Source organism: Podarcis liolepis (genome assembly GCF_965112155.1).
Source record: "Podarcis liolepis genome assembly, chromosome: Z".
NCBI classification, from domain to species: domain Eukaryota; kingdom Metazoa; phylum Chordata; class Lepidosauria; order Squamata; family Lacertidae; genus Podarcis; species Podarcis liolepis.
The window spans coordinates 46,692,328-46,709,452 of NC_139570.1; the positions used below are offsets into that span (position 1 = coordinate 46,692,328).

General features: G+C 46.6%; 1 protein-coding gene across 1 annotated transcript in view; it reads right to left on the minus strand.

Annotated features, from left to right (window-relative positions):
• The window catches only part of MEGF9 (multiple EGF like domains 9), a 93,468-nt gene that overhangs the window by 21,471 nt on the left and 54,872 nt on the right, over window positions 1–17,125 (minus strand). Inside the window, exon 2 of the mRNA XM_083485860.1 lies at window positions 6,837–7,041. Coding sequence (XP_083341986.1) covers window positions 6,837–7,041 — 205 coding nt within the window. The remainder of the gene's footprint in view (window positions 1–6,836; window positions 7,042–17,125) is intronic.

Sequence of the window (17,125 nt, forward strand, 5' to 3'; positions counted from 1 at the left end):
AACATTATGCAATCTCAGCAAAGCCCCCTTTGTGGTGTTGGGGGTGGGCCGGGGAGGGGAAGGGCAGGAAAAAGGGCAGCTTTATTCCCAGAAAACACTGGGGCATTGTACACATAACATCCCCCGCTTTATGCCACTGAATGGAATCCGTCTGCCTGAAATCTATCGGAGGAGCCTAAATCCTCAAGAACTCTGAAAAGGCATTTTGTGAAATGTCAAAGCACCAAGCGTGTCTGCTCGAGATTATGATGCCCACACCATCGCGTTCTGCCATCCTGGGCCAGCTCGTTGTCCATGTGAATTCCACCATGCGGATTTTCAGTGGACAGGGAAGAAACAAAGACATTCATATTTTATTTTATTTTGCCATCATCAAGCCAGATCAGAAGAGGAGAAAAGCTTTGCATAGCCTGCACAACAGTAGGCCTTCAGGAAAAGCAGAGTAATTTCAAAATATGTGGGTTGTATCCAATACTAGACCTACTCAGAGTAGACTCACTGGAAATAACAGGCACTGCAGACTTAGGTCTTTTAACTTCAGCAGGCCTACTCTGAGTGGACCCTAACTGGAGACAGTCCTACGGGTGAAATTCAATATTGCACTCATTCTATTAGTGCAAGCCTTTCCACTTGCCAGTTGGAAGGATCCCCTCTCTATTCCCCACCCCAGGGCTGTTCTAGAGGTTCTCCTTAGAGCTATTCCCCACCCTTAGAGCTGATTTGGAGTGTCTGTAGTGGTGGGGGGAGAGGTGGGAAAAGCCCCATTGTGCTAGCAGGATTTTTTGCCCTAGCTTCTGCTGACACTACTATTTAGTTCATTCTGGCCCTGAGTATTACTAGGTTGATTAATAGAACCATAGAACTGTATGGCCTTCTCAGTAGTGGCACCCACCCTGTGGAACACCCACCCATCAGATGTCAAAGAGATAAACAACTACCAGAAAACATCTGAAGGCAGCCCTGTTCAGGGAAGTTTTTAATGTGTGACATTTTGATGTATTTTTCATCTTTGTTGGAAGCCGCCCAGAGTGGCTGGGGAAACCCAGCCAGATGGGCGGGGTACAAATAATAAATTATTATTATTATTATTATTATTATTATTATTATTATTATTATTTAGAGCTGAAGGGATCCCGAGGGTATTCCAATCCCCTTCAATGAATGATCCCCTGTCCAATTTGAAACTATATTGGACCCTGCTTAGCTTTTGTTGCTGCTGTTCCCCTTGGCTCTGTCAATTAAAGTTGGATAACATTTCTGAATCAAGAAGTATCATTTCGTTCTTCCAAAGTCATGCGCTCAGGTGGTGCTTCCCTCCTGCTTGTACGATCTTTCAAGAGGGTGCAATAGTTGTAATAGTTGTTCGTCCCACATCTAACAACTGCACTGCTTCCTTGAGACCCTCATTCTCCCTGACAGCAGGGGCTACCCTCATGGAAATGGAACACAGTGACAAATTCCATGCAAGTGGATGGATCTGTTCCATCTGTGCAAGGATCCATGCACGGCAAAGGAGTTTGCGGCTGGCATAGAAGGTGACCTATATGTGCATGTAGAGACATAGGGGTCAGAGAGGGAAATTATTTATTTGGCCAAGGGGATAGGGAGGGGGAACCATAACTGCGCATCAATGCTATTCTAAAAAGAAGAATGAGAAGCTTTATACACACACAAATTAAAATTTCATTCATTTTTGTTTTTAGTCCAGTCGCACAAACCAATCTCTTTTTTTAAAAAGCAACAACAACTCAGGGTGCAATCTGTCCCTTCCCATGGAAGAGGCAGGCTGGAGGGTCGATGGAGCTGGACTCTCCCCCACCCCCTTCCTGCCTGGGTCTTGGTCTCAAGGGCACTTGCCCACAAACAGAAGCAAATAGAAAACTATTCATTTTCCACAACTGCCTTTCTTGCAGCTGAGCAAATTTAATTGCGCTGTGCAAAGACGCCATTTACTTGGGGAGTGGGTGAGGCCCTGTTTGCTGAGGAAACCAGAATCCTTGGAGCGAAGTGTCAGGGACTGGCTGGATGAGGAAGAGTGGGAGCAGCCCGTGGTCCAGGGGCCACCTGTGGGGACTTTGGTGGGACAGGGAGGAATCATCAGCAGAGAGTGAGGGTGAAGGGGAGAGGCTTAAGGTAGCCACAGAAAGAGCAGGGGCTCTGTCTCCTGCTCTGCAATACAGTGGTACCTCGGGTTAAGAACTTAATTCGTTCCGGAGGTCCGTTCTTAACCTGAAACTGTTCTTAACCTGAAGCACCACTTTAGCTAATGGGGCCTCCTGCTGCCGCCGCGCCGCCGGAGCACGATTTCTGTTCTCATCCTGAAGCAAAGTTCTTAACCCGAGGTCCTATTTCTGGGTTAGCGGAGTCTGTAACCTGAAGCGTATGTAACCTGAAGTGTCTGTAACCCGAGGTACCGCTGTACAGTCCTGATTTGGCTCCTTCCCCTCCCTCACTCTCAGCACAGGAACCAAGAGTCGAGAAAAGGCTGGAACAATTAAGGAAAGCGGAGTCACAGCGAGGAGGGAGGTATAAACAAGAGGGAGGAAGGGACAGGAACTTTAGCTTCTGCAACTGACGTGCTTATCTGATGGATGTGCCGTGTGCCGACTCCTTGGTTACTGAGCAATAAAGTTAATTACCGCAAGCGCTGTGCCTGGTTCTGCTCACAGCATTGGACAACAGGCGGAGGAAGGGCTTTTCTGGCAGCCTGACACGAAGCGGGCAAAGCACTTGAGGCCGGGGGCTGAAGGAAGGTGAGCTTATGAACGCTTCTCCTTACCAGCTTACACCTCTCGTCTTCCTTCCCAACGGAAACCAAGTTTCAAGCAGGTATAGAATCACAGAATTGTAGGGTTGAAAGGGACCCCGAGGGTCATCCAGTCCAACCCCCTGCAATGCAGGGATCTCAGCAAAGCATCCCTGACAGATGGTCCTCCAACCTGTGCTTAAAAACCTCCAAGGAAGGAGAGTCCACAACCCCACAACCCCCGGAGGGAGACAGTTCTACTGTCAAACAGCTCTTACTGCCAGAAGGTTCTTCCTGACGTGTTTGCATATGTCCTCTCCATCAACTGTAATCAAGCTTTAAATCTGGGGGCAGGGTAAATACTTTGGGCCTGAGGGCCAAATCCAGACCCCCTAGGCCCCTTAGTGTGGCCCTTCGAACTCTCCTCAGGATACAACTCTGCCGCACAGTGGAGCCTCTGTTGGGGTGCGCTGCAGCTGCGGATGTGATTCCAGGGTGCATCTGCAGCCACAGCAGGCCCCAAAAGAGGCTCTGCGAGGGAGTTGGAGGCCCCTGCCTCGCGGCTGTCATGGCATTGGAGAATGGTGACGGGTGGAGGCTGAGCAGCACGTGCATGTGCAACATGACATCATGTCACGTCGTGTCGCACATGCCACTGGGCACCCACAGTCTGGGGCCCATGTCGGTGCCTCTAGACTGGAGCGTGTCCTCAGTGGGGGCTCTTGCCTCAGTGAGTATCCAGAGTGAGTGTAGAAACTATCCGACTGCACGAAGGCAAAATTTACATGTTCACCTTTGATCACCAGCATGTGGCCCTCAGAAATTTGCACAGAAGGAGATGTGGTCCTCAGGCTGAAAACAGTTCCCCACACTTGATACATGCCCTCATTCTTCCCAACTGTAATACAGTAGTACCTCAGATTACAGACACTTCAGGATACAGATGCTTCAGGTTACAGAGTCCGCTAACCCAGAAATATTACCTCGGGTTAAGAACTTTGCTTCAGGATGAGAACAGAAATCGTGCTTCAGTGGCAGCAGCGGGAGGCCCCATTAGCTAAAGTGGTGCTTCAGGTTAAGAACAGTTTCAGGTTAAGAACGGACTCCGGAACGAATTAAGTACTTAACCCGAGGTACCACTGTAAAGCCTTTCGGAATATGTATAGCTGCAAGGTCAGAATCCCACCCACCTTCCTGTCATTGTGAGTTGGAATGGATCCCGAGCGTCATCTATTGCAGGAATCTCAAAACTAAATCCACCATCCAATTCTAAAATCATATCGGACCCTACTTAGCTTTACTAACAGTTTTAATGCTCCACCACCAGGAGGAGTTTTGATTGTTGTTTTAGCACAGCAACGCTGTATTTTAATTATTCTAATCTAAGCCACTTTGAGTAGCACATGAGCATTAGGAAGGGCAAGGGTATAAGTCTCTAAAGCGGTGATATAGTGGAGCAAGAACAAAGACAAATGCAATTCCAGGAGCAATGAATATGATGTACTGGAGAACAAGGGAACAGCTGGACTCTCCTTGCTCTTGGAAGTGTATAAGGTGATAATGAGGCTTTCAAGTTTCTTTATGACAAATTTGCATAAAGTCAGAGAATTAGAAAAATAATCAAGCAGCATCTGGATACCTCTTTCCTTTGATGGGCTTCCTATTTCATGCCAGCAGAACAAACGACACTTACTGGCAAGATAGTTTGTGCTTCTAATTAAAAGCTGGATATTTCAGGTTTTCTAAAACTCAATGTGCTTTCCAAGATGAGCCTATGCCAGGGGTCAGCAACCTTTTTCAGCCATGAGCCAGTCCACCATCCCTCAGACCATGTGGTAGGCCGGACTATATTTTGGGGGAAAATATGAACAAATTCCTATGCCCCACAAATAACCCAGAGATGCATTTTAGATTAAAGCACACATTCTACTCATGTAAAAACATGCTGATTCCCGGACTGTCCGCGGGCCGGACTGAGAAGGCAATTGGGCCGCATCTGGCCCAAGGGCCTTGGGTTGCCTACCCCTGGCCTATGCACTTGGAGGTGAACCCCACCAGGAAGTTTGGGACACGACTGCAGTTTGCTAATCCTAATAAACTGGATATTATATGACCTCATTCTGCTGCACTTTTGGGGGAAAGATAATAATGGATCAACCACTTCTTCCTGTGGACTCTTCTTGGAAATGTGGTTATAGGGCATGACATTATCTCCTGCACATCAAGATTTACAACTACACTGCAGTTCAAAATAAATGAAAGTCACACAGGCTGCATGATCAACAAATAGATTTCTTACCAGCCTCTCACCATAATGGGTGGGGTGGGGGAATTACAAAAATACCACATAAAAATCCAGTATCAAAATCAGTTGAAACTGCTTACAGTCAGAAGAATGGGGAATAACGATGGAATCTGAAACCTTTCCCCAAACCTTTGCATCATAATAATAACTTAGACTAATGGGATGTAGAATAGAAGACACACATGCATGAATACATATGCATCAGGAGTGAAAAGGCCAGAGTAAAGAAGGGTACCCCCAGCATACAATGAAAGCTATACAATGAAGGTGCCAGACACACCCTCGAGGGGAGAGAATGCTTATCTAATTATCTTATTCTGAAAGAATTAGTAGAAAATGTGGCTTGTCTAACTCCAAAAAACCCACAAACACACACACACACACACACACACACACACCCAAAACAAACATCTCCTAACCATAAAAAGAGAATATAGACAAGAGGTGTAAAAGATGTTGAAATGAAACCTGGACAGTGTACAATACAAAGGAGATTCCGCTATAAACAGACATGCAGCCTCCCACTCTCCCCATAATTAGTTGGTCCAAGCCAGCGTTTGATTGTAGCAGCAGCAGTGGCCATACATCACAGCAGCTTGTCAGGTCAATGTTCATTTCACGCCTCAACCCAATCCTCGGGGAAAGGATTGAGTTTCCCTCTCACAAACCGCATTCTCTACCACACGGACTTTGTTAATAATTAGCTTATCAGGGCGGTGCGAGTGATAAGACTCTTTTGGTCAAGGATGCATGACCAGGAAGAGAGAGTGGCAATACATGGATCCTGCTGATGCTCAGAGTACAGCTCCTGTCCCCAGATTTTGATCACAGCCATATCAACGAAGAGTTACAACAGGCATAGGCAAACTCGGCCCTCCAGATGTTTTGGGACTACAACTCCCATCATTCCTGACCACTGGTCTTGTTAGCTAGGGATGATGGGAGTTGTAGTCCCAAAAAAATCTGGAGGACCGAGTTTGCCTATGCCTGTTTTAGCTCAACAGATTGATCGTAATCCGTGTTCAGGCCAATGTGTCTTTTCAAAAGGAGTCCAGAGTGACAATTTATTTGTAAGGTACAAATCACCTTGTATGGTACAAATCCATTTTCTTTGTCACTTTTTATTGGTTCCACCTCAAATCTTTTTTCTCTCCCAACAGTGGCTTTCCTATGCAGGTTAAAAGATATACAGTCCCATCTTGGTTGTCAAATGCCTTGTGACTCACAAGTTTTGGCTCCTGAACACTGCAAACCAGGAAGTGAGTGGTCCAGTTTGCAAATGTTATTTGGAACTTGAACGTCTGATGCGGCTTTCGATTGGCTGCAGGAAGCTGCTGCAGCCAATCGGAAGCCATGCCTTGGTTTTCAAATGTTTTCAGAAGTTGAACCGACTTCCAGAACAGATTCCGTTCGAGAACCAAGGTCCGACTGTATATACTCTACTTATTGTCTACTGAGTTTTGATATTATCATGAGGGCTTTATTGTTGTTTTTGTAAGTCATATGCTTACATTAAAAAAAAAAATCAACAGAATACCTACAAATAAATTATTAATAAGTAAGATTTCCCCTCCCTACAAAGGAACCCTTTAGACGTGGTTCCTGAATTGTAGGGGTTGGACTAGATGACCCCCAGGGATATTTTCCAATGCTGTAATTCTAGGGCGGGGGAATAAGCATAGCTGCACAGCAAGGAAGCAAGCCCTCTCTTGAACACCAACACACGGTCAGAAGGGAAAGTACAAAGCTGGTGGTGGGTGATGCTCGCGTCACCCCATTCCTTACTTGTCGCAGGACAGGGATTCGGAGCCCTCGGAATAGCAGCCGCACCAAAGGCACTGCCCACTTGTGGGGTCTGGGTAATAGCCTTCCCCACACCCTTCGCAGTGCAGACCCACGTGTCCAGTCCGGCATTCGCACTGCCCTGTCGTGGTGTTGCAGTCGCTCGGGCCAGTGCTCCCAACAGAACTGCAGTTACAGATGATGAAGTCTGCAAAAGGGATTGAGAAAAGGAAAGAAAAAGGAATTAAAATGGAGATCTCACTCACACCCACACACGGAAACAGGTTCACATTAATCATTTATTGGTTGTGCAGGCCGCCCATAGAGTAAATTAACTATATCTCCTGGGACAGAGTTCAGCAACCTTTTTTTTTTGGCCTGCAGGTATTTTTGTTTGTTTGTTTGTTTGTTTTCAAAGGTTTTATTAAACCTGTGTCATATCCTGTAGGCCCGTGAAAAGCACCTTGAGCTGAAAAAGGAAGTAGAAAACAGAATCACACTCCTTAAGTTCCTCCTTGATTATCAGGGGTGCAGGGGTGGGGAGACCATCACCCTCACCACCCACTGATCCATGGGGCAGTGAGCATCAGTGGTAGGAGAGAGGGGCACTCAAAGGCTTTGGTCCATAGGCTTGCTCTGGAAGATTAGCAAAAATATGCATGGTGTGCAGATAGAGGCTTGGATGTCTCCTGCCCCCTCACCTCCACTGTATTATTTAATTTTGCCACTTTGGTTTCAAACTTATTTTTTGATGTTCCAAACCCCTAGCTGTTTTTTTTAAATTTTCTTTCCATAACCATGGCAGCTAAATAATTGTTTTTTTTAAAGGAAAAGTAATACACACATCCAAGACATGCAGAAAATATTGATTTTACAGCTGTTCCTTTGTCATGGGCTTGGTAGAAACCATTAAGTGGCTCATGGGCCTCTCATGATGTATAACTTTAATCATAAAAACTGGAAAAATACTGCCCCCCCCCACCGCCCTTTTAAAAAGCCACCATACTTGGAAGACCAGAGATGTAATAGAGGAAACACAACCCCGGGACTATTTTCACTGCAGGAGCAATCAAAGAGCTCCTTTGTAATTGATAAAACCTCGTTGCTCTGACAAATTGGGGTGATAACAAGTATTTCATGTTCTTTTGTGACATAAAGTATAAAGCCAGGGAAGGCTGCCCCACCCCCCACCCAGGTTATCACAGTGTTAAGGAAAATTCTGGGGTGAGTAGTCAACAGTTCAGCTTGTCAGGATACCAGTCCCCCGCAGGTCCATGCAGTCAGTAAAAGAAGGAAATTCCAGCCAAGAAATTTGGAGCAAAACAGCAGTCAGTAGACTTAGATCTTTTATTGCTGCGCAACAGGTTCAACAGCAGCGAGAGAACCCAGAGCATGGGGCGACATTGACTTTTAAAACTTCCCACCACATCTCAGAATACAGTTCGCATAGCATCATTGATACATCATGTTTACATCACTGACGTGTCACCAAAGGGGAGGGGTAGACAGGGGTTACACTGGTTCAACCTTGGCAAACATGTCCAGACGAGTCCTTGGTCCAAGATTAGCATAGGCAAAACATGTCAGGGCAAGACCCAGGTATAAGATTAGCATAGGCAAACACCTCTGAAGTCCCACCACCCAAAATACAATACAGTGGTACCTCAGGTTAAGTACTTAATTCGGTCCGGAGGTCCATTCTTAACCTGAAACTGTTCTTAACCTGAAGCACCACTTTAGCTAATGGGGCCTCCTGCCAGTGGCGTAGCGTGGGGGGTGCAGGGGGGGCCGGCCGCACCGGGCGCAACATCTGGGGGTTAGGGTTATGGGGCACAAATCCACAGGTTAGGGGGCGCAAATCCACGGGTTAGGGGGCGCAAATTACTTGCCTTGCCCTGGGTGCTGACAACCCACGCTACGCCACTGCCTCCTGCTGCCGCCGCGCCGCCAGAGCACGATTTCTGTTCTCATCCTGAAGCAAAGTTCTTAACCCGAGGTACTATTTCTGGGTTAGCGGAGTCTGTAACCTGAAGCGTATGTAACCTGAAGCGTCTGTAACCCGAGGTACCACTGTAGAACTTCCTTTGCATGTCTGGACCCCTAGGCAAGTCTGGTGATGGGATTAGGCTTTCCTTGGCCAAAAATCAGCTCAGCAATTGTCACCTCTGGCCACTTCCTGGAGTCCCTTTTCAAGGGCAAAATAGCATCGGAATGGAGGAAACTGGCAAAGGAGTTGATTTTATCTGATTTTTAAAGCTAGGTAACTTCCCTGAGCTGTCAAGTTGAAAGGATACATTCAGGCATTATATTTCTATTATTTAACAACTTTAAAGATGTCCCCCCCCCCCCGGTAATTTATGTAACAACAGAAATCACAGAATTGTAGCATTGGATGGGACCCCAAGGGTCATCCAGTCCAGCCCCCTGCAGTGCAGGACTCTCAGCTAAAGCATCCATGGCAGGTGGCCATCCAACCTCTGCTCAAAAACCTCCAAGGAAGGAGAGTCTACAACTTCCCAAGGGACACTGTCAAACAGCTCTTACTGTCAGCTGTCCTTCCAATCCCATCAGCCCCAGTGAGCAAGTCCAGTGGTCAGGGACAATGCAAGCTATACTCCAACAACTGTGAATAGCTCAGTCGGTACAGCATGAGACACTTAATCTCAAGCCTTTGGGTTTGAGTCCCACATTGAGCAAAGATTCCTGCATTGAAGGGGGTTGGGCTAGATGACCTTTGCAGTCCTTTCCAACTCTACAATTCTAACATCTGGAGGGGCACCATGTTGGCTATCCCTGGCACAGAAGCCAGAAAAAGTAAAAAAATACCATATTTTTTGCTCTATAAGACTCACTTTTTCCTTCCTAAAAAGTAAGGGGAAATGTGTGTGCATCTTATGGAGCGAATGCAGACTGCGCAGCTATCAAAGAAGCCAAGATAGCAAGAGAGATTGCTGCTTTCACTGCGCAGCGATCCCTCTTGCTGTTCTGGCTTCTGAGATTCAGAATATTTTTTTTCTTGTCTTCCTCCTCCAAAAACTAGGTGCGTCTTGTGGTTTGGTGCGTCTTATAGAGCGAAAAATACGGTAATTGTGCAGCGACTAGATACTTCTTCCCTTCTCTTTGATGGGGTTCCTGCACTAGCAGTTGAAATGAAAATATTATTTACATTTCTAACTTAAAGTTTAGGGTCTTTCATTGTGGTGCCACCTACTAGCTGCCATTCCAAACCTATTAGACAGGTATCCTTTTTGAACTGCTTTTAATGCCTACTAAGACTATTTTTGTTTAGGCAAGCCTACCAAGACATATAATTATATCATTATTATTTCCCCAAAAATATCTATTAATTTTACTTGTGTTTTGATCATTTTAATATGTTTACCATATTTAAAGTTTGTTCCTGTTGCTATTTTTAATAGATATTTTATACCATTTTATGTATAATCTCCCTGGGAGATTTTAGATATACGTTTTTGTTAAAAAAAAAAAAAAGGTTGCTATTCAGCTGGCTGAAGATCTTTTGCTAAAGCTCAATGTTTGTTTTGCAGGATTAACCCATAGAAACTGAAGTAAGCACACCTGATTTCAATACAGTAGTTTGCTTATGCTGCAAAAGGCAACAAGGGTTGCCAAGCATTTTAGGCATGTGGACACATTTGGATTTTTAAGCGACTGCCAAGGGCACCATCATTTATGGTCCCTTCTCTTCCTCAACCTCCAGATCACACAAACACACACCCGAAAGCACAACTCGTGGAAACTTTACTTTCCGAAGGATCTGAGTGAAAGTCAGAGGCAGTAGAATTAATTGGAGCCTTGAAAACCCAGAACTGAAAGAGTTTCATTTGTCCAACTTCCTCCTTCAGAAGGCACAGGGGCGGTTGCCCCAGACACAAGATTGTTAGGGGTGAAAAATCCCAACACCCAGTCATAGCCAGGATTTATTTGGGGGGGGGCAGGGCAGGCTTTATGTTAGGGGGGCAGAAGTGAGTTATCTGCGATGCAACTGAGTTAGCTGCATGCTTCTATAGCTGGGCTCTGTCGAAAACGGCTTCTCCATGCGAACCAGGAAATGACCTCACCAAACAACAGAACAACTCTTCTTTTCTTATCTCTGCGGCTGCAATCTCCTGGGTGACTGCTGCTAAGCAGCTGAACGTGCATGCGTACTCCACCGGTTTCCCTCCCTCCCACCTCCACACAGCCCTGGGCACTGGCAACCCACGCTATGCCACTGTATTGTTGCTCCTCAGCAGCTAACTTTAAGAGGTATACAGTGGTACGTCAGATTAAGAACTTAATTCGTTCCGGAGGTCCGTTCTTAACCTGAAACTGCTCTTAACCTGAGGTACCACTTTAGCTAATGGGGCCTCCCGCTGCCGCTGTGCCGCCGCCACACAATTTCTGTTCTCATCCTGAAGCAAAGTTCTTAACCCGAGGTACTATTTCTGGGTTAGCGGAGTCTGTAACCTGAAGCATCTGTAATCCGAGGTACCACTATACTACCTCTGAACCTAGAGGTTCTATCTAGTGATTATTATAAGCAGCTATAGATGGATGCCTCCTGAGTGAATTTGTCTAATCCTCTTTCTAAGAATTTACTGTGTTATGAAAGAGGAAATTGGAAGGGACTCTGAGGGTCATCTAGTCCAACTCCCTGCAATGCAAGAATTGCAGCAAAAGCATCCATGTCAGATGGCCAACCAAGCTCTGCTGAGAAATCTCAAAGGAAGGAGAGCCCACCACCTACCAAGGGCATAGAATCAGCTGTATGCTTGGAAGGGACTCTGAGGGTCATCTAGTCAAACCCGCCTGCACTGCAGGAATAATCTTATCGTGGGGCCTCTGGCTTTCAGCAACACAGCATCCCATGGGACTGTGTACTGAGCAACTAGAGCAAAGAGAGGTGTGGAATCTGCTGCTGTGATTGGCTGGCTGTTTGAAGCCTCCCGGTTGGCCGGCCCAGATAGAATCATAGAATGGGAGAATTGGAAGGGGCTCCATCTAGTCTAACCAGCTCAAACGCAGGAATCTTAACTCAAGCATCCATGACAGATGCCCATTCAGTCTTTGGTTAATAACTGCTAGTGAGTCACAGAACCATAGAATTGCAGGGTCAGAAGGGACCCCAGGGGTCATCCGTGACAGATAGCTAACCTATCTCTTCTTAAAAACTTCCAAGAAAATGCTATTTTCTTCTTCCTCCTCTCCCTTCTCTTCCATGATTTTTAAACCCCACCATTCAGAGACGAAGAGTGCCTGAAATAACGCCTTGCTCCAGTTTAGCACCTTGTATATAACACCTCATTGAAAAGCAACTTGACCAGTTTGGGGCCCCCTGCCCGGCCTTATTGATTCATATACCGCCTGGAAGCTTCCAGCTGTTGAATGAACTACATTGCTTTTTTTAAGATGAGGAAAAGATTTGCTAGTTGGTGGCTGCAGACACACACAGCAATGGGGTGGTGTGGAGAGAGACAAAGAAACCATTGATAGCTTGAAGTGAGCTCCTGGCTGCTCCCTTTTGCAAGCAGGGCTCACTGGCAGCACCGATCAGCTGCTTGACACTGGGCCTACCATAATGGGCTGCACTAAGGAGTTCCCCATAAGGAATATTACAGCCCCTTCCCAGCAGTCAAAAGTCGGCCCACAGCAGTAGGGGGAGAAGGATCCAGCCCACTAGCAAGATCCAATTCCCTTCTTGTGCTCTAACTGTGCCCTGACTGAAAAAGAAGTACAGTGGTACCTTGGGTAACATACGCTTCAGGTTACATACGCTTCAGGTTACAGACTCCACTAACCCAGAAATAGAGTCTCAGGTTAAGAACTTTGCTTCAGGATGAGAACAGAAATTGCGCGGCGGGGGCAGCGGGAGGCCCCATTAGCCAAAGTGGTACCTCAGGTTAAGAACAGTTTCAGGTTAAGAACGGAGTTCCAGAATGAATTAAGTTCTTAACCGAGGTACCACTGTATACTGTATTTATAAAGTGACAGGGCTGTGTTCATTGTAGCTCTGAGTAGCACATTGTGTGGGCAAAAATGGCCTATTTGCACAAGTTTTTTTCCTCCACCCTGCAAAAAAAAACCCACTAACTCTGTTCTGGGGGCTCCATAAGTCCCTGCCACCCCACAACCCTTCGGAGCAGATAAGGGGATGGCCCAAGGCAGAGGGGCAGTGTGTGTGTGTTAATGTGTCTTTTCCCTGAAACGATTGGGTGGCAGTTCATGCAGTTGGCAGGCCTGCATCAATCTGTGTTCCTGCCTCTTTGCCTACTCTTAGATATGGGAGCCATTTTGCGTGATGTCATGCAACTGCCCCTCCCCTTTGCAGCCATTTTGTGACTGGCACCCACGATACTTTTCTCAAATGTGCCCCCTGGCCCCCCCAAAAAGCCCCCTGGCAACTCTTGCTTTATTCACTTAACAGCAGTTTAATTCAGGAGAGCACCTTAAGGGAGCTGAGCAAGTTCAATCTTGTTGCTCAGCCATGGAGTTTCCATTGCAAAGTGCTGGTGCGACGCAGATCTATGACGAATCCAGTGGACACGCAGAGATGTAAAGAATTTCACCCGAAAGCCATTACAGCCATAAAATCATAATGCCTGTGTTCTGCCATTAGATTTGCTCATATTACTTTGGAGGCATATTAAAACTACAGAGTTAAACAAGCATTAATTGGTAATTTCTTAATATCTGTTTGCATCAATATTGGAAAAGCATTGTAGGAAACGAATCCTTCCTTCATTAGAAGGCGAGGGAAGATTTACTGCATGTAATACTCACATATAAAAGTGTATGGGATAAAGCATTATTGACAAAGCTAACATATTGTGAAAGAGACATCAAAGTATATGAACAAGTCTCACCCCGCCCCCCCCCCCCGCCCATCCACTCATGGAATCTGGACACTGCTGGGGAAAAATAATAGGAGCACTTCTTAAACCACAACTGATTTTTTTGTACACAATGGCATTGTATATCCATCTATGTTCTAGAACAGACCCACTTAAATTCATGGGTTTTAGTAATGCCCATTAATTTCAATGGATCTTGTCTGAGCAGAACTAGCATTGGCTAAAATGCCATATTTATATTTATATTTCATGTGTAAACGTATAAATGACATACAGTGGAACCTCATGTTAAGAACTTAATTCGTTCCGGAAGTCCGTACTTAACCTGAAACTGTTCTTAACCTGAAGCACCACTTTAGCTAATGGGGCCTCCTGCTGCCGCTGCACCGCCGGAGCACGATTTCTGTTCTCATCCTGAAGCAAAGTTCTTAACCTGAAGCACTATTTCTGGGTTAGCGGAGTCTGTAACCTGAAACGTATGTAACCTGAAGCGTGTGTAACCCGAGACACCACTGTATTTTATTCCTTTTAAGATGATTTATCTTTTTACTGTGTGTGTGTGTGTGTGTGTGTGTGTGTGTGTGTAGGGACAGTGCTGGCGCTGTGGTCTAAACCACAGAGCCTAGGGCTCTCCGATCAGAAGGTCAGAGGTTCAAATTCCCACGATGGGGTGAGCTCCCATTGTTCAGTCCCAGCTCCTGCCAACCTAGCAGTTCAAAAGCACGTAAAAGTGCAAGTAGATCAATAGGTACTGCTCTGGCGGGAAGGTAAACGGCGTTTCCGTGTGCTGCTCTGGTTTGCCAGAAACGGCTTAGTCATGCTGGCCACATGACCTGGAAGCTGTCTGTGGACAAACGCTGGCTCCCTCGGCCTATAGAGCGAGATGAGTTCGCAACCCCAGAGTCGGTCACGACTGGACCTAATGGTCGGGGGTACTTTTACCTATATATGTATGTGTGTGTGTGTGTGTGTGTGTGTGTGTGTGTGAGTGTGTGTGAATTTTTAGTAGCAGCACTGTACTTTCATTGTGTTTAGCAGTAACAGTGCATTGGAGGAAACAAATAGCCTTTTTCATTTGAAGGTAAGACTTTCCATATAATATTACAGTGGTACTTCAAGGCTGCAGGGTTAAGAACTTAATTCGTTCCGGAGGTCCGCTCTTAACCTGAAACTGTTCTTAACCTGAAGCACCACTGCCACTTCATTCCGAAGCAAAGTTCTTAACCCGAGGTAATATTTCTGGGTTAGCAGAGTCTGTAACCTGAAGCGTCTGTAACCCGTGGTACCACTGTAATCAATATGCTTTTTAAAAGGAAAAATCTGACCCCTCTTTTCATTTTGAACTGTTATGATTTTTGTACCTCTTTTTGATAATCCATTATGCTTTTCATTCTCTACCAGATAATACATTTAAACAACAAACAATGATGATGGTAAAAAGCTTTACGTAACTGGGCAGTGTCTTTTAGCTCTTTCAGATCCTTCCAGGACATTCTTCCCAGCAATCTAGCAACAACTCACGAAAGCAAGCTGCTGCCCCCCCCCCCGGCTCCCCGCTTTAAACATTACATGTCATCGACTTGTCTTGCCAGCAGTGCATAAGCTCCTCAATAAATGATGATCACAGGGAAAACCTTCCAACTGCTGACAAGGCATCTTAAGAAACTGAAGACAGAAACAAACCATTCCCTAAATTCACAAAGTCAATGAGATCATCATCAGCTCTTATCTCCTTCAGTGGCTTTCTCCTAGGCACAACTACATCCGGTTAAGCCCCAAGGAGCTCAGGGAAATGTGTATAGAATCTATGGATGCTATTTTTATTTATAACCCGCCTCTCTTCTGTCAAAAAACTGAAGACATTGTGCACATGGGTCTTCACCCACCCAAGGCCACAAGAGAGCCAACTCCTAGGGCAGTGATGGCCAAACTTGGCTCTCCAGCTGTTTTGGGACTACAATTCCCATCATCCCTGACCACTGGTCCTGCTAGCTAGGGATGATGGGAGTTGTAGTCCCAAAACAGCTAGAGGACCAAGTTTGCCATCACTGCTATAGGGGCTGAGGGGTATTTGGCTCCCCCAATAAAATATTTGAGGGGGTCAGCCCCCCCCCTCCCAAGTTGATGTACATTGCCATTCAAATGGGGTGTATGCACTATGTCATGTGATTGATTATGTGGGGTGGGTCTTACCTGTCCCGTCCCCCCATTTAATTCAAGTTGGCACCCCTGCAAGGCCTTGAACAGACCTAAACCTGCCTACTTTGGGCAAAGTGGCAACCTCTCTTGCCCCCAGGCCAATGTATGCAAAAAGACATTTCCAAGCTGGGGAAAGTACAGTGGTGCCCCGCAAGACGAAAAACTCGCAAGACGAAAGGTTTTTTCGTTTTCGAGTTGCTTCGCAATTTCCCTATGGGCTTGCTTCGCAAAACGAAGCTTGCCCCCGCACCCCGGACCTCTTTTGAAGCAAGGGGCGGCGGGGAGAAGATCGCTTCTCCCCGTTGCCAGCCCTGCAATCTCCGGGGACCTCTTTTGAAGCAAGGGGCGGCGGGGAGTAGATCGCTTCTCCCCGTTGCCAGCCCTGCAATCTCCGGGGACAGAGGGGAAGGCGCTCGTGCGCCTTCCCCTCTCTCCCCGGACCCCTTTTGAACCAAAGGGCGGCAACGGGGAGAAGCGATTCTCCCTGCTGCCCCTTCCCTTGCTTTAAAACAGGTCCGGGGACAGAGGGGAAGGCGCGCAGCGCTTCCCCTCTGTCCCGGGACGGTTTCCATAGGAACGCATTGATTGATTTTCAATGCATTCCTATGGGAAACCGTGCTTCGCAAGATGAAAAACTCGCAAGAAGAAAAAACTTGCGGAACGAATTAATTTCGTCTTGCGAGGCACCACTGTACAGAAAAGAGCAAGCAGAACGATTGCATGTTGAGATCCTACAGCCACCCCCTCATTGGAAATAACTCACACAAGGACACGGATATTAGGTTTATGTTATTGGGCAAATTTTGGCCACAACTTTATTGAAATTAAAGAATGTGAGCGGTATTGGCTTAGGCATTGATTGGACCTGACTATGTCTGACTCCTGCCCATTGTGCAGGAAGTCCCAGTAACGGTAAGCCACCTGTAGGGGGAGCCCTGTCGATGTGAACCAACTCAAGCTCCCCCTGGTGTTCCCCCCCAGCTGGGCTTCAGACTAGATCAACACCCCCGGGTTCCTTTAACAGAATACCCTTAAGCATGGAGGGGCAGGTGATGGCCACACCTCCCCTCCCCCACACAAGGTCAAACAGCCAAAGAGGAAGTCCTCTGGCTCGCTCCTCTGTTTAAACGGCCCCGGCCACGACTCTGATGTGGCCGGGATCCCCCAGGCAACGGGGGACAGAGTCCCCCACCCCCGGTGGAGAGTGGGTGGCCACGTGGTCCACTGCAACTCCTCCCC